This window comes from Haemaphysalis longicornis, unplaced genomic scaffold, assembly GCF_048455015.1.
Source record: "Haemaphysalis longicornis isolate Haplotype H1 unplaced genomic scaffold, Haemaphysalis longicornis Haplotype H1 scaffold_1, whole genome shotgun sequence".
NCBI lineage: Eukaryota > Metazoa > Arthropoda > Arachnida > Ixodida > Ixodidae > Haemaphysalis > Haemaphysalis longicornis.
The window spans coordinates 7944446-7962826 of NW_027526203.1; the positions used below are offsets into that span (position 1 = coordinate 7944446).

At 49.0% G+C, this 18381-nt stretch overlaps 1 protein-coding gene across 1 annotated transcript in view; it reads right to left on the reverse strand.

The window, feature by feature from the left end:
• Window positions 1–265: 265 nt before the first annotated feature.
• LOC144175984 (adenosine deaminase-like) overlaps window positions 266–18381 on the reverse strand; it is an 89220-nt gene continuing 71104 nt past the window's right edge. The window contains exon 7 of the mRNA XM_077705208.1: window positions 266–367. Within this exon, the coding sequence (XP_077561334.1) occupies window positions 266–367 (102 nt within the window). The remainder of the gene's footprint in view (window positions 368–18381) is intronic.

Genomic DNA, 18381 nt, shown 5'->3' on the forward strand with positions numbered 1-18381 from the left:
TGACTTATTAAATCGCTCGGTGGTGGTTTATTATTACTGCGAATCTACGTTAACGCACTTCAGCAAAAGGGAAATTTGGGTCAGTTGGTTTGGATTCATGACATAACAGCGCAGATAACGAGACGAGGAGCAGAAAGATACGGGACGAGCGCTGCCCGTATTAACGCACTTTTTAGGGAAAAACACTCTCACATTCTTCAGCTCCATAATGTCGGATTTATTGCTAGCGCAGAAAGGAGCATACCCTTTTATGTTTATCAAATTTTTAGCTGGAAGTTGTCGCAGCAGAGATGAGCCGCTCGAACTTGCGTTGGAGTTCCCATTTTTCATCGTCCTGGAGGAAGCAAGCCGAAATTGCAGATCGGTTCTGCGCGGAGGAAGCAGAACCAATAAGAATGCAGCGCTCTCAGTTAATAACCGCTGCAGTCTATGCAGTCTATGAATTTAAAATGTATGAACATTTTACCATACGTGCAAGTCGGGTTTACGAGTGCTGATCAACAGACACTGCATAAAAAAGGGCTACAATTAGTACATGAAGTTGGAGGCAAACATACCGTGCAGAGAATATTCGTAGCAAATGCGTCTTAGTAAAGTTATCCAACCTTCCATCGCTTCATTTATTGCGGATGCACAAACCTTCCTGTTACGGACAGGCAGTCGTTGTTCCAAAATTCTCTCACTTTTTTTTCCTGATGAAAAATTCCCGGGATATCTTTATTTTATCGGACTGTCAATGTAATGAAAACTTTCCATGCGTCTCTAGGCACATGCTTGCGATTTCCCACCTTTTTTTTTCTTAGTTTCACAGAGACTTATTGCGTACAGAAAGCCGGAGTTTGCCGTTTCTAAACTTGGATTCACTGTTTTTCAGAGCACAGCTTTAAATTTCGAGAACAAGTAGACGCTTCCAGCCCCTGAAATAAGCTGTACAACCTCTAACGCAGAACGCTAAAGGACGGAACACAAAAAATAAAAAGGAGGTCACAGGAAAGGTTCTGTGCGTTCCTTAAATGACAGCAACTGATTAGTGAAACAATGCGCCGAAGCTAAACTGGTATTTCTCGCCAATAGAGAATCACTGCATAAGCGGTTTGCTACTAAGCTTGGCGCCCCGACGTCAAGAATTGTTCTTGATTGGTTTATTGTTCTCGCCGGTTTCAAAACTGCGCCGTAACTTCTTTGACGCTTCCAGTCCTTGCCGTATTTATGTGACGGCCCCAAAACGTGCTCCCGTGGTTAAGTTCAAAACGCAGTAACCAGACTTGTCTGCTTTCTGCACTCCAAGAACAACTGTTATTTTGCCAAATCATGCGAAACGGCAGCAGTGAGTGCACAAAGATGCACAAGCGCATATAAACACTTAACACTCCTTACGTGTAGGGGATAGCTTTATATGTGTAATTCACGCTATAGTACGTCCATATGAATCAGCAATGGTCGTATGATAGTAGATGGCATCGTCACTGGTCAATTCCCTACAGTGGGCAGGTGAGATATGCTAGTTGGTGTGATGACGTCGCCGCCGAATAGGTGATGGAGCCACCGTCTTTTGAAGGACGTTGTGGTCGTCACTGGACAACCCGCGTTATTGGGAGTTAAACTTCTACGTGACAACTTGGAGGATTGATAACTTTATCGTAATGACTGGCTCAATGATCGGCAGCCCCTGGAAGACTACGGTATACACCAGTCATGTTCAATTTATTTACGAGTACTATTAACTATTCGTAGCAAAGACGATCACAAGTCGGTCAGAACCCGCATCCAGCGGCGCGCCCGCTCTCCCCCGACAAACACCGAACATCTCGGTTTTATTACAAAAACCCCACCACCTAAAAAGGCGTAACACCGGATAGTGAGAAGGACCTGTCAATCCACATTAGCCCACTGGTTGGTCATAAAAGCAACCAATCGTAGATGTGCGTAACATAGTCACGTGATCCAACTCTATCTCAGTGCGGAAACTCAAAGGCATTTATCGAACACAGATTACCTTAAAGGACCGTGCAGACATAATGCAAATTTGTTTTATTCGACAGATTTGCTGTTTTGTAGTGCCCCAGCGCTTGCCCGGCAGCAAACAATGCTTTATTCACTGATAAATTAAACAATTTTACCCAAAATTTTGATTCACCGGCTAAATAGTGTGTTTTGTGACGTCTGCGATGACGTATCCAGAGCAGGTGTTCAAGCGAACGTTAGTGCGCTGTTTAGTCTGCAGCCAACTGCGAAACGCCATGTTTAGTGTCATCCCTCCTATATAGTGCCACCATACCGTTCAGGACCGCTGTCGGACATCGCTTTGTTTCTGACCGTAATGGCACCTGGCTTACAGTTGGTGTAGTATAACAAACGAGGCCACAGCCTGGTTGACATTCCTGCGTTTCCTATACGTTTATTGCTTCCTTGTTAGGGTTGGTAATAATCATTTCGTGAGACATTGGATATGCGCGACAAACAGGCTCACGTAAGACAATGTCTCTTTAGCCAATCGGATAGTGCCGTGTGAGACAACCCCAAAGCGCCGGACTGCTGTGCAGCTATAACAAGCATAGTGCGCGCAGTACCAACAGCAGTACGCGCTGGTGATTCTATGTTTACGTGTACTTTCGTATCTTCTATTCTTAACCCCATAATTATCACTGCTATAATGAATATGCATTAAATATAAGCGCAAATAGCTCGTTCTGCAAGCTCATAAGCCCTGCCCAACCTGCGTTTGCTTTTTCCTGCTTCAGCCAATCGCATGGCTGCGCATAATAGATTTCCCGCCCTAGAACCTATAGGTTCTAGGGCGGGAAATGAGCTGGTGTGTCGCATGGCCATTCTCTTATTTCAAAATTATAAAGCCTGTCCGGGTGAACTCTGCGTTCAAAAAGGTGTCAGTTTTATTAAAACTAGGCAGTCTTTCGAATCAACCCAACTTGCAGTTTGTCTGAATAGCCCCTTAATAAAGAACGAACCAAAAAAAAAAACAAAAAAGAAAACACCTGAACTCTCAGTGCTCAACAACATACTTCGGTTCGTCTTTTGTGCCGTCCACGAATTGAAGGCCGAAAATCAAACTCCGCGTAGAAGAATACCCTTTACTAAAACTTGACTTTGGGCTATTTGGGCACCCATTGTAAGAAAAGCAGCGCGGAAAACTGGGACGAAATAGATACAACTACAAGCACTCACGAACAACTAAGGAAATTTTAGGGGTGAAGCCCCTTAGCTGCTCGGGCTGTCGGCGTCTCCTGTCGTCGTCGTCTGATGTAGTCACGGTACTGAAACATCGGGACACTCGTTTTCAAACGCCTCGTGGTAGAACCTAAACCGTACTAAAAGAAAAGCGTGAAATAGAAAAAACTAGTTCAAAATAAACTAACATCATTTAAAGATTTGTGGAACGCTCCCTGTCCGCTTCAGCAATCGTCAAGCACAAGCAGAAGCTGTTTGCAGACGGGTAATAATTTGTGTTACACTCAAATACCCACCGGCTGTCGACGCTTGGCCTGATCGGGTCGGGTGGTCGGTCGAAGCAAGATAAGATATACTTACCTGATGCCGGGGCCTCTTCGAGCACCAAAGAGGAGCCCCCAGGGAGGTGCGGACATTGCACTGCGCTCGCGTTTACCCCTGCCACTACACCAAACTGGGGCAGATAGGGCAATAAAATTGCTTACATCGGGTTCAGCGAAGAGAGGACGCCACCGCCTCAGCAAGCTCGCGATTGGTCCTCCCACCGGCGCTTCTCCGGCGCCCAATCAGCGCGGCGCTTCTCCGGCGCCCAATCAGCGCAAGAGAGAGACTTGCGGTGGTGGTGGTGGTGGTGGTGGTTGGTGTTTAAAGCAAAAGGCCAACAAGGGCAAAGAGCGCCAGAGAAGAAGTTATTTAATGGTTGATGCGACTGTAAATACTAAAACCTGCTAGTAGAACTAAAAGTGACGCAAAACAAAACACAATGTAGATGGCTGTTGTATAGGGCCAGGATGATTACACGTGATATGACAAGAGCTGCAGAAATTTTACCTCAGCTAAAAACTTAAGACGTGACTAGGAAACATTGGTTCGTCGGGTAAAAAGTATGATGGGTGGAGTGGAATGTGTCGTCTGTATAATTCAGGGAATCGTTTGTGTCGTGTTCTGTCCAGTACCTTGCATGTGATTCGTATATGGACTACGGATGAGTCCCTTCTACCCCTGCTACACATGAGTTGCGAAGATCCAGTGAGCAGGTGGGAGTGCGTTATATGTCTGTGGCCTATCCGCATCCTAGCCAGGGCGACTTCAGTGCATCTGTTGTGTGAATCAGTTGTGTAGCGTCCAAATTGTGGTTTTATTACGTGTAGTTTGTTGTCTGTTTGTAGACTCCAGCGTAGTTGCCATGTGTTACGAAGCTGTCGTCTGATGTGTGACTTAAGGTCGGCGTAAGGTGGTGTTGTTATGTCAACTGTTGTCATGAGAGCAGCAGCACCAGCTATTTGATCAGCGATCTCATTGCCAGGGATCCCACAAAGACCTGGTACCCAGCATATAGTTACTTCTAAATTTGAAGCATATGCAGTCATTATAACCTTTAAAAGAACATTGATCACATTGTTTTAAAGCAAAGCTTTTTACCTCTACCCACCAAGGGTTCTTTCGTGACCGTTGGTGTCAGCAGAAAACTCCCGCGAACAAATAAAAGAATTTACTGGCGCCGCCAGGCATCGAACACGGAACTAATAGAGTACCAATGTGAGAGCCCGTTGTCTTACCGATTTAGCTGTGAGCCAACGCGGAGACGGGGAAGGCAGGTGGTGCATTCACCAAGCGCATCTACGGGTTTACCCCGTGAATTCTCAAAGAATGCCACGTGATAGCGTCACGCGACCTCTCGCGCCGCTGTGCGCTCCGCCCACGGCACGTCTAGCGGCACTGCGCACGCCTTGCGGGTGTGATAGAAATTACAAAAATTAAAGGACGCTCACACCAACACATGTCATGTCACTTCTAGTACGCCAATGTCCTAAATCCTGTGGCCTCCAGTGTTCAACTAAAAAATCACAGCTCCTTGTCGTCCGCCCTCACACCGAACGACATTTGAAGGAACACATTCAAATACTCCTTGATGGCCAGCACAGGATGTAACTCGCTTGATGTACTCCCGGACTCTTGGCGACAAGAACTAAGGATTCTCCCTTTGCATAAAAATATGAACCCCTAACACGACAGGGGTCGCCGACAGGGACGGACTCAAGCGCTCGACCCCATCCTCGGTGAGGATCATGAAGTTGTCTACACAGACGCCTAACATCATCGACAGCAGCAGTACGCGCCATCATCGTGGGTACCTCGGGAACCAACCTCCTTGCGTGTGCCTCACTCAAGACCCAAGACATGACGGCAGCAAAAGAGGCAGCCATCTCCTTGACTCTCACTCAACCAGAGGATGGGAAGGTAGTCACCACTTCCCAAAGCCTACCGGAATTACCAGTCGGGTTGGTTGTTCCAGCTTGCACTGCGTGAGCTAAAAACCCACTCTTCAAACGGTTCAGTTCAGCTCATCTGGACACCCGCTCACGCTTCAATGGAGGGCACCGAATACGCCCACTAACAAGCCTGCGCTTTTGCCCCCCGTGCTATAGAGCTGTACGATGACAGTCACCCGCTTGACTCGTTCAGGGACATAACACAGCATTACCTTCATCAGAAACAGACCCTACCTTCGCCTTACCCTGAGCATTCCAGAGAACAACAAACTACCCTACGGCTCATAGAATCCGGCTCCTTCCCACACCGGACGCGTCTTTACTTAAAGGGACCCAGAAAAGCCTTCTGTAAAAGTTACAAAATGCCTGTATTGTCACGTAGCACCAATATAGCGATTCAATGCCGTTGGAATTATTGATCTACATTCAGTATTAGCTGCGCCAGAAGCAATTAAAGGCACCTCTCCCCACTTGCCAATCGACTCCTCCTCCCTCTCTGCCTCCTTCAAAGCAGCTAGCTACATTCCTGCGCCTAGGCTCGCGTCAATCACTGCGGACCCGCCTTTGCCGCCTTTGCCTCGGGATCGCGCAGGAAGGAGGAAGAGCAGCCGGAAGCCAATGGCAGTGACGCCGCCGGCGGCCGACCTTGCCGGCGATTGGGCGAATCAGGGGGCGCCTTCGCCGTTGCGTCAGCAGCGATCACCGTTGCGTCACCCGCGGTCGCCGTTGCGTCAGCCGCGGTCGGCTCGCTGCGGCGTCGCGCTCATCGGCTGAGAAAGGCGATCTTCAAAAATTGTTTACAAATTATCTGTACAACGTATGGGGCTCACACTTGGCTCAAAAATCCCCCGTTATGTGTTCTACCACCTGAATGCATTTGATTGCCACCTTCACAAAGCTTTTCGGGGTCCCTTTAATGCACTAGAATAGCTACGACGCTGAATGTAAATTTTGCTCAGAAGTAGGAACACTCCGCCACGTAACCGGGGTGTGCGACTTTAGCCCTGAGCACCCTCCTCTCTTTCCGTCAACTACCCAACCCAACGCTATCCAACACGAGCAACGGGAGATACTGCTGTCCAGCCCCTCTCTGCCTACCCAGCTTCAGCTGGTGGACAGGCGGCGCGCAGTGCATATGGGCTCCAGTGAAGAAGGAACCACTCCCCTGGGCCGCACACTGGGCCGTTCAGAAATCTGAGAAGAAGTATTTCCTCCTCCTTCTCCTCCTTCGTCTCTGCCGACGATCTCGTCACCTCTTCCAGCGGCGGCAGAGACGGAGAAGTGCGATCGTCTAACACCGGTTTTAAGCTTCCTTTAATTTTATACAAAAAAGAGTTTCCACTCAAGTGCTCCACCAATACAACTCATCCAACCACCGTTCATACATCATGCATTGATTTAACCCTTACCAAGAATATCTCTTTGAAGTAACAACGGGTGTGGTTAAGTGCATTTCACTTCTCTCTGGTTTCATTATTTGTAGGGCGACGCGAAAGAATTTAAGTGACCCCTCATGGGTAATCGTTGTAGGTGCCGTTTACAGCTTTGCTTTCCAACCACATTCACATGATGGATTGGTCCGATTTTTAGATGCGACGCTGAGAGCATCTCTTGTCGGCGGCCCTGTCCTTCCTGCGTGCGTCCGTCGTCGTCGTCGTCGGCGTCCGCACTCTCCTCGGCTCACCCCCTCTCCTCTCCGATAGCGAACACTCTCTCGTTAGAGTGTACTAGAAGTTTTAGAGTGGCCCGAGCGGCGGCCTCTCCCATTGCTCCGCCGGGTCGACTTTCGCGCTGAAAATAAAACCGGTATAGCGGCGGCGCTGCCGTCGTGGACAACTGAACTGCCGGCGCTCCCCGGCACCAGCTCCCAGCCTGCGCGCGGCAATATTTGCGTTGCTCGCTGCGGTGTTTTGCGCTTGCGAAGCTGATTTATTTTGGATTATGAGGTTTAACGCGCCGGCGTCACACAGACGATGAGGCAAGCGGTACTGGAGGGCTCGGGATTTATTTTGACTACCCGGGGATCTTTACGTGCGCCGAAATCTCGAAGACACGGGCGTTTTTTGGTTTTATCCGCCACACAAAAGCGGCCGCCGCGGCTGGAAATTGAACCTGCGCCTTTGGTCAGCTGATTTAGAAACTAGACGCAGAAACGTTATGACTCCGCTTGAGCAAACTTTAAACTAGTACGACCCGACATAAAATTATCGACCCCCCCCCCCCCCCAAACGATTTTTGTCTTTTTTTATGGGTTTTCTGAAAACGTTAATCGTTGATATACAGTAATCTCTCGTTAACTCAAAGTCATAAAATTAACTGAAAGTTTTGAGGTAAGCGCGGAGTTTTGAGTTAAGTCAAATGCAGAAAACGTGTAGCCAGGTCCCTGAAATTACAGCTAGTGCTGCTAACAAAAGCACTGTTGCACAGGGGAGATTTCGTAATAAAGGCAAAATAATTCGCAGGAAATACAAACTTTTATTTTTGCAGAAGAAAGAACTCTGTTGCGCTCGGCTGTTTCGCGTTCGCATCTGCATCCCAGAAAAGAGTACCCGAGCTTCTGAATGCATTGCATGAATTGGTAGTCGCCACCGCTACATTCTACTTTGTTACAAAGCAGACGCAGCATGTATGTTCTTTCTGCCGTTCTCCTCGGCTCCTCCTCGTCTTTCTGCCGGCTCCTCCTCGTCCGCATGATCAGCTGCTTCGTCCACAGCTATCTCAATGATGTACGCGCCAGACAGCATTCCGGTGACGGGGACGCGTAGTCCACGTACACTTTGACTTCACGACCGCTTTCGGCGAGTAGTGGGAGTAATAATTCGAACGGGGACTTTATCAGCTGCCTGCAGCAGACTTTGCTTTGTGTCCTCTCTGCCAGTATTTCGAGACATCCGTGGTCCTCCGAAAAAACGTTTCGAGATAAAGCGGGCAAATGCGTAGCGCCTCTGGGAGGTAAACACACGGTGAGAAAAGTTTCGAGAAGATATTTTGAGATAGCAGAGTTTGAGTTAAAGAGGGATTAATTTGATGGACAGCAACAGGAATGTGGCAGCCACCCTTCCCTTTCTTGACTCTGCTCATGAAGCCAAAGCGGCGGGGCGCACATTCTATAGGCTGCAAAACGTTTACTGGTTTTTTACGTTCCTATTTGGAACGAAAATACCAAGAGCCTTAATTTGGGATACCCCTACCGTTGATGCTTGTACTGTCGTTAGTGGGCTTTCTTATTTTATTAACCTGCTATGTCGAATATTGCAAGCACTTGGTGAGGAAGTGTGTACTGAAAACGAAGTGCAAGTCTGCAGGACCAATCGTGCTTGCCAGGGGAAGATGCCGCTGTGTTTACTACCTCTTGTAATTTTAGGGGACTTCTGAATCCTTCCGTGCATTTTTTTTAGTTTATTAGCGATCTCTAAGACGTTTTTACCAGCTGCTTCAGCGACAAGGAGCTCCACCATGACAGCGTTATGGATGTGCTGCATCCCTTATGCACAACAAACACCTTAACGGCGTTGGTTGCGACCAGAACGTGAGACCTTGACAGCAAATTAGGTTCGGTTCTGTATACATTGTGACACGGATTCATTTCTATATAAAAGGTTTAAACAAGTTCCGTGATTACATGCGAAGGTGGGAGCAACACCTTAAACTTAGCCGTCGGTAAGGATCGAGGGCGAGTTGCGAAAATGCGTTGGCCAGAAATGTCAATTTAAATCTCCATGTCAGCGTTATTCCTAAACCTTTAGCTGTGTAGACTTCGTGCATGATTTCCCGCGTTACATTTCAGTTGCTGAGCTATTGAAAATGAAAACAAATTGTGTATTTTGTTCCAGTTCCGTTTATTTGAACCTCCATTTAGCGTTCCTGAACATTTACCTCTATAGTAGACGTGTTATATTTAATTTTTGTCGCGGTCAATATATTTTCTGATCTATGTTTTGCATTTCTTTTATGTGCGTGTAATTGTACTCTCAGCATACTTGTGAATTAAATTTGTGTTAATTTGATTCAACTCCTTTCTTGACCGAATCAGGTGAAAGGTGGTGTGATAAATAGAACGTTGCGGGAATGGTTCTATGAAAGGTCATTGGGACAACTGAGCTAACCGCTGGGCTAACCCCTTTTTAGTTAAAAAGATATCTCGCTTGCGCGTGTCATTTTCTGTTCGGCCACCACTGGGACCCGTAATTATCCCAAGCGGGCCACTGCTTAAATACTGCTATAATAACAACTCACGCAATAAAAAACAAACGCAACTTATGATATTAACCCCCATAACTGCTGTCCGAGCGTAAATTGCGAAACAATAAATAGGTAATTCTTCTGAGAAGCTATCATCCCAGTCCTCATATATTTTCGTGTCATTTGCGTTGTTGTGCCAGAGCGCCTGGCCCAAATGCGTTGCACGAGGCGACGCGCCGACAGCGAGGCTGAGTCACGCCTCTCCCTTTCGTCGCTGCGGCGCGGCCGAATCCCGCATCTCAGAACGCTGCGGCGCGGCCGAATCCCGCATCTGAGAACGACCAAACACAAACAAAGGCATGTCGCTACGCCCGGAGGCAAGGTCACGGAGACGGCGGGGGCATCGCCCTCCCTTTCCCCATTGGCGGCGCAGCTGACTCACCGCTTGGCTACCATTCGTACCATTCGTCGGAATTCAAACTTCAGGCAGCGAGAGCCCTGATTAGAGCTTTTCGAACTTCTTGGGGCCACAACGAACTTCCCGGGCTATAAAAGAATCCCGGAGGCTCTCATCGTCGGCATTCCTCAGCGGCTTCTCTCCGGCACCAGTCTCTTCGGAAGCACCGAGTGAAAGGGTGCTGTCGCCTTTGTGCGAATCATGTAACGTTTGCTTACCCTGTACATACTGTATATAAATGTTACTTTAAGTTTTCATCGGCTCGAGAACTTCTTCGCTCTGCTCTGCGCCGCGTCGATAGCGGACGGAGCAAGGCAACGTCGCTACACCGGTGACTGCGCTCGGATGGCCAGTCGCAACAGTGGAGGCGGCCCTGGGATGCTCATTCCCAACAGTGGAGGCTGCGGTGAGAGGGCCCAGTCCCAACAGCGGTGACAGCGTCGGGATGGCCGATTCCCAACATCGGTGACGAGCTGAAGGCGAGTCACAACCTTGGAAGCAGCGGTGGGATGGTCATTCCCAACAGCGTCGACCAATTATGTCCATCAAGCAGCACAATAAGGACAAAATGATAAAGCAATCATGAACTGGTTCATAACAGGCAATTAGACGGAAAATACTGTTTTATGGGAGATTGGAATAGCCAAAATGTCGCTGCAATTACATTATTTACAATCCCCTACGAATGCTGCACCAAAGGAAAATCCGTAATTTTCTTTGTTGTCGAGCGGGAAAGGCAAAACAAACGCAAAATGAGCTGCAGTGTTTATTTTTAATTTCGTTACCCACAGTCCACTGTAAATACAGTATATTTAAGCAATTGGACGACCCGCTGAACAAATTTCGAGCGCTCCGCGCGTACCCGGCCCGAATGACCGCGCGGCCGTGCGCGCGGCCAGCCGCTGCTTTCGCTTTCAGTGGTCGTTGACCAAAACACCGCCGCTGTTTTCTGCGCGAAACGAGCACCTCTCCGGGTGGCTGGTCGGGCCACTCTAAAACTTATAGTACACTCTACGCTCGCGAGGGGCATTGGATTGGATTGCCTTGGCTTGGCTTGGATTGGATCGGATTGGATTTGGATTGGATTGGATTAAAGTGGATTGTGTTGGATTGTGTTGCGTCATAGCCACGGCAGATGCACTGGCGCCGGCGCCTGCCCAGGTGAGAGCGAACACTCTCTCTCAACATCTGCGGGTGTGCGGCCCAGCGAGCTCTCACTCCGCCGGTGGGCGGCGCTGCGCGCGGTGCTGCGCATGTGCAGTACTCTCTCTCTCTGCGGTCTCCTCTCCTTCGGGCGCGCTGCGCATATAACCGGTGTGCCGCTCTCCGGCGGCCTTTCGGTCGACGGTTGCTCGCCTCTTGCGCTTGAACCCCCCCTCAGCGTCGCATCACACCAGGGTTCCCGCGAGGGGAGGTGGGCGTAATTTTTTAGACGACCTTCCTGATGACGATGCCTGCACAACGCTTGGAGATTCTGTGTACACGATGGACTTGGGAATTTCATGTTTAATGATATGATTTGAAATGAGTAAGATGCCATACGCTTCTACCGTTAAAATATTGGTATGAAAATTCATTTTTTAGTAACGCTAAAATGTGGTCCTTCCGCTGCACAAGAGACAGCGGAAGCAGTTTTCGACGCGCCGCTGAAGAATTTTGTGCACCTGTACTTGTCCTGCAGGAACAGGAAGTGCTGCAGAATTGCACTCCTGGGTACCCTATCTTTTTGTAGATGCGTGAATGACAGGCCGCATGATATAAGACGAACATGCCATGATAGAATGAAATTATGGATGAGTGTCTTGTGCGTGTCTGAAAGGGGGACATTTAGTGCAAAAGCCTCCTCCCTCACTCTGAGAAAGGTAAGGACATAGATGGCCTGTTTAAAAAGACTTGCAAGTTTGATGTATCGTTCATGATATGATGAAAAGGATGGTTGGTAAGAGACACGATCTTAGACGCGTACAGCAGGTCAACATACTCCCGCTGATACCCTAGGCACCATTTGTCACACTCGACATACAGACTCTCGACAGGGCTAGGGCGGAAAGCGCCGCATGAGAGGCGAAGGCTAAGATGCAGCCTGGGTCGAGCATTTTCATAGCAGTTTTTGTAGCCGACCCATACACGACACTGTCGTAGTCAAGCCGAGACCCCACCAAGGCTGTGTAAAGGCCCAGCAGGAGTTGTTTGTTGGCCCCATAAGACTGGTGTGAGAGGACCTTAAGAATGTTCATTGTTTTTAAGCATTTGCATTTAAGCTGCTTGATATGCGGAATGAATGTAAGCTTTTCGTGGAATAAAATACGTAAAAGCTTGTGCTCCTTGTTCACAGGAATCGACACGCCATTAAGAGTTATGTATGGGTCCGGGTGGACTCCACGCCTCCTGGAGAACACAACACAAGAGCTCTTTGCAGGATTAAGATTAAAACCATTCTTGTCTGCCCAGTCGGCCAGTTTCTTGACGCCGAGCTGGACCTGACGTTCGCAGATTGACATATTATGATTTAAAGGATATCTGGTCGTCGTCTACATACATGAAACAAGAGATTGTAGGAGGCAATGCCTTTTCAAGAGAGTTCATCTTAACTATGAAGAGCGTGCAGCTCAACCCGCCACCTTGCGGCACGCCATTTTCTTGCACATGAACCTTTGACAGTGCCCAACCAACTCTCACTCGAAGCGTTCTAGGTGACAAGTAATTGACCACGGTGTTTAACATGTTACCCGAAACACCGAATGACTTGAGGTCCCTAAGGATCCTGTAACGCCAAGCGGTGTCGTAGGCCTTCTCGAGGTGGAAAAACACAGTTAACAATACTGCTTATGCACGAAGGCATCCCTGATGTACGAGTCAAGCGCGACCAGTTGATCATTCGTTGATCGTCCCACCCTGAAGCCTGCCTGTCAGCTCTCGCGAAGACCGTTGCACTCAAGGAAGTACACGAGCCGGCAATTTATCACCTTCTCGAGAAGCTTGCACAGACAGCTCCTTAGGGCTATGGGACGGTAACTTGAGGGAGACGATGGGTCCTTTCCCTCCTTCAAGAAAGCCACTACTATGACCTCCCCCCAAGAGTGTGGAATGTGACCCGAAAACCATATTATATTATATAAATGTAGAAGTGTTTCAAGTCTGTCTGCCTGCAGCTGTTGTATCATTGTATATGTGATGTTGTCTGGGCCTGGAGCTGAGGGTTTACACGTGCTCAGAGCAGCCCTCAGCTCATGCAGTGAAAATTCTCAGCTAGAAGAACATGTTGACCTATTGTGATGTAGTAGGCTTTTTGTGGGCGATTGTTCGTATTTTATGAAAGTGTCTGTGTAGTGTGCTGAACTGGACACGTGTTGGAAGTGTTGTGCGAGTGGGTCAGCCTGGTCTTTGAGTGTGTTACCTGTTGTGCTGACCAGAGGCAGGCTGTGTGTTTGTTGTCCCTTGAGCTTGCGTATTCGTGTCCATACTTTTCGTGTGTCTGTGCAGGAGTTTAGGGATGTTATGAATGAACGCCAACTATCTCGCTTTGCCTCACGGCGTAGACGTTTTCCTAACGCTTTTGCCCTTTTGAACAAAAGGAGGTTTACCGATGTGGGGTACCGATTAAGGATACCCCACGCCTTGTTCTGGGCCTCTCGCGCTCGCCTACAGTCCTCATTCCACCACGGCCTCCTTTGGTGGCACGGGGCACCAGAGGCGTGGGGAATAGACTTTTCGGCGGCATCGAGGATGTGAGCCGTGAGGAGTTGGGTAGCTTCTTCAACGTGTAGGCGTCCAATGGATGTGTGGTGTAGTTTGGATGTCTCTGTAAATGTATTCCAGTTAGCTCTTGCTTCATTGAACCTGTTTTGGGAAGATGGACTGCGTGGGCCTTTACCTATATATGTTAGTGAGGTGGGGAAGTGGTCACTACCGTATGGGTCAGTGCCCACACCCCACTCAAGAACAGGAAAGAGAATGGACCTCTCCCTGTATGTAAACAACGTGACGTCACTAAGCACACGTGCGCGACGGGTGGCGCCTGCTGGCGGCCGCGAAGTGAGGTGGTGGTTGGCAGAAAGCGCCTGCGCCGACGGCACGGCCTGGCCGCGCGGCGCCCGAAAGGAACGATGTGCCGTTGGTTCGGGCCGTCACTGGCTTCCCACATTGCAGGGGGGGTAGCTATCCTAGCTGTGGCCGTCGTACCTCCATGTAGCTTTCGGCATCTACAACCTCCGCTACACTTTCGTTTACCGTACAGTCAACTGAACGGCGACGCTTTCGGATAATCAGTGCGCGGCAGAACAGCCTAAACGAGTAATTCTGAAGGTTGGTGCTGTTGCGACGCATCCCAAAATGTTTTTGAAGATTCTTTGTGTTCGGACACATACCAAGGAAAGCTAATTTATTGTTGCTTTCGAGGTCCGCTTAAGCTAAGCGCGGTGCCTCAGGCAGCTATATATAAACGCTCCCTGTTCTTGGTCTCTTTGCGTCGCCCGGAGACAGTGGCGTACACACGATTGCATGTCGAGGGGAAAAAAGGAAAGGTAAAGCATGAAAGGATTAAATAGTAAAATAAGCAGCAACGAAACAAAAATATGAAGAGCAAAAGGCAAAAATTATTACAATAAAAATATCGCGATGATGTCGTTCTCTACGAGATTGGCCGATTGTTTTCTTACCTTTACCCCAGTGAAATATCGAAGTGGTTCATCGTCATTGTGAGAGTAACATAGCAGCCACATATGGTTAGTGCGTATATCTTGCGACAGTGCACTGAAATACTTTCGGTAGTCATTATTTCATGATAGTCAAAGTTAGTGTCCATGTACGCCCGCTGCATACGCCAGCGTCGGGAGGCCGCAACAAATGAATACATTCACTGAGTCTGTTCGCTAAGGGCAAACACATTTTTCGAGTCGCGTGAGCGGCCCATCTCGCCCCGAAGGTACGATGCTACATGTGAGCACGGCAAGCATCTCAGTTTTCCGGCATCCTCAAGGCAGAATATAATTGATCAAGGTAAAAATTTATTGCACTTACAAGCAATGAATTTCGTTCGTCTTGAACAGTTCCCCCCATAACAAAAGACCAAACTTGTCGTTGTCGATCAGGCGGCAGGCGGCTATCGCGGATCCCTCGTCGAAACATTTATTTCGTGTCGCCTAAGCAGGTTAGGCATTCATTGTGTTTTTAATACAGTGCTCTACCTCCTCAAAACATGACAATATTTCGCAGCAAGAAAATTTCCGTCTGCCCCCTCCCCCACCCCCCCCCCCCCTATTTTACTTGAGCAAATTTCTGCTGGTGCTGTGATAGCAGATGGTTGATAAACAGCATCATTTCATTGCACGAATCAGCGCGGACTGCCAGTGTAGACGGTATAACTGCGCTTTAGAGAACAGCTGAAGTTCGAGAATGCGAAATGTTGCTACGAGTAAGAGCAGACTATGTCGCTGCTTTGGCTGCCAGCCTCTTCGGCACAATGCGCGCATCCACAATACACGCCGAATTTACCTCTGTGGGGACTCCGAAAAGTCTGATGCCGCTGATTTTGCTCGCAAAATTTGGGTAGCCGAGAGCACAGCAGCCCACCGGCATCAGAAAAGCCAACACGTAAACAAAAACTCCACTTTTGCGCGCGTCTAATGCAGCCTCACTGCATACGCGCCGCGCGCCGGTCCGAATGTTTTGCCAACCACCCTCCCGGCCACGCCCAGCACGTGCGATTTCCGTGACGTCACGGCCGCCGCGTGACGTACCCCGGAAGAGGTCCATTGCGGTCAAGAAATGAGTGCGTGTTGTGTCCTATGTTAGGGTATGTAGGCTGTTTCTTATTGAAAAGGCATGCTCCCGGGTGTGTTAAAAACTTCTCCATCAGGCGACCTCAGGGATGCGTGCCAGGTCGCCAAAGAGAATTGTGTGCATTAAGGTCACCTGCGAGAATGTACGGTTCGGGCAGCTGGTGGACCAGCGCCTCGAAGTCAGAGCTCGAAAGTGCAAGATCCGGAGGAATGTATATAGACCATAACGTTATCAACCTATTAAATATTATTGTGTGGATTGCTACAGCCTCAACGACAGTGTTCATAGTGACAGGGTGGCATGCTAAGGATTTCCGGGCGATTATGGCCACACCATGAGAAGAGTTGGTGCAGCAATCCCTGTCCTTTCTGTATACCAGGTAAATATTCAAGAAATTTGTGTGTTTTTCGAATTCAAATGTGTTTCCTGAACATACATTACACTTGGCTGATTAGCATGCAGTATTTCGTATGCATCAAGATTTTCAAGAAGGCCTCTGCAGTTCCATTGCATTATGTCTGCTTTTCCCATTATGAAGTGTTCGGGGATACTGTTGTGTGTTTAGGTATCGTCTTTCGGAGCTTGGACTCTCGAAGGGGGCTTTTTGGGCCTCTCTAGAGGTTTGGATGCAGGGACCCGTTCCTTTCGCTGCGACGCAAGCAGGAACGTTCCCACGTCCATCTCACCCTCCGATGTCCTAGGGGTGCCCGATGGACCAGGCCCCTTGGACTTGGCTCCCATTCGTGCGCGCTTTGATTTTTGACCCGCTACCGCCGAAGGTGTCGGCAGCACCACAGGTGGCACGGGTGGTGCGGAAGGGGTGGGAGCCGATGTGGTACTACGGTGTCCATCACCTGCGCAGCCTCCAGTGAAAGCAGGGAGGGTGAGGAAGCAGGGGCCGGAAGGGCATCAGTCCCGACCGTGACTGTTTCCACCACAGCCGCTGCTGGCTCAGCGAGCGCTGTGGTGACGCGTGGGGCTGCATGAGGCAACCCGGGGGGGTGGGGGCGGGACCAAGTCCGACTCTCAGTACTGGGTCCCCGCCGAAACCAGACGCCGCTCCACCCACCGGCGAGCTGCGTCGGCGTACCTCCCTAGGGGGAAACAGGCGAACCTCTTTTGCGCCTCTGGGAAGGTGATGTTCTAGTTGACTTTAAAGGCAATGGTCTGTTTCTCCTGCTTAAACGTTTCCCAGCTCCTAGAACAGGCAGCGCGCGGTCCCTGGCAGTTTGCACAGGTGAAGTTGTCGGATTCTCATTTGTCAGCTGGATGATCTTGTGCTGCACATTTTGCTCACGTCAATTTACCACGACAAGAGGTTGTGCCATGCTCAAACCGCTGACACTTGAAGTAGCGGCGTGAGTTTGGCACGTAGGGTCGTACCGGACATCTCATGAAGCCAGCGTTGACCGACTCAGGAAGTGTTGAGTTACCAGTTCGACAAAGGGGCATTTCGTCTTTAGGACCTTTTTAAAAACAATTAACAAAGCCAACAACTGAGGCAACGATAAACAAAGTGCCGGGCGTCTCTATTAATTAAGGAGGATACTTTAACTCGACAGTGCCGATGTAAGTATTTTGAGCCGGTATGTTGTCGTCTTCACCAATGGTGTTTTTGGTGCAGCCATAGGCACAACGCCAAAGGTCCCCGCCAGATTGCCGCACAGTGCGGCTTAATAAAAATAAGAGTCACTTCTAAACGCATTTCACCTTCCGCGTAGGGTCACTGGATAAAGCTGTGGGCTGTTGATCCCAAGGGCGCAGCTTGAATTCCCATCAGTGGCGGCTGCGCTTCAGATGGCGACGATAAGCAAAAAAGCCCCTGCGTCGGAATATCCGCAAACGTTAAAGATCCCCAGGTGGTCAAAACTAGTCCGACGCCCTCCATTAATGGGCCTCATAGATCATGGGTAGCTTCGGCGCGTAAATTCCCCCTTTTTTTTCTCACAAAATCCTTCCTCTGGCACTTGTTCAAGCATTTATTCTTTAAAGTAACCGTTCGCAATCGGGCTGCTCGGCTAGATTGGTCTCGACGAACACTTTTGTGAGTTCTACGAAGTGCTTATTCTTCTCTTAACTCAACGTCCTGTTTTTTCAAAGCACGTACGGTATATGTGCATGAAAGCACACAAGGGGAACGTTGTGCTACGCCCACGTCTTATGTCTTAACTTTTGTTGCGGCAGGTTAAACAGCGCAGGGAATTTTTGGTGGTTTTATTCAAACTAGCAGTGGCTGTCGCTCCATTAGCTCTTCTTTTAATTGCCTTCCTTCCCGCCGGTCGTCATGTTGCATTCAAAAGGACCGATTTGTTGGAAAGAGCACGCATTTCGACTTTTTTCACGAGGTTTCAGTTATTGGGCTGCCTTTTCTAACGGTAAAGCTATTCATAAAAGCTCTATACGCCGAACATTCGCAATTTTACGACTGGTTGTTATTGCGCGAAGGAACTGCTTGCTTAGCCGCGTGGCGGCCTGCAAAGATTCCAATTTTATTCCTTGAAG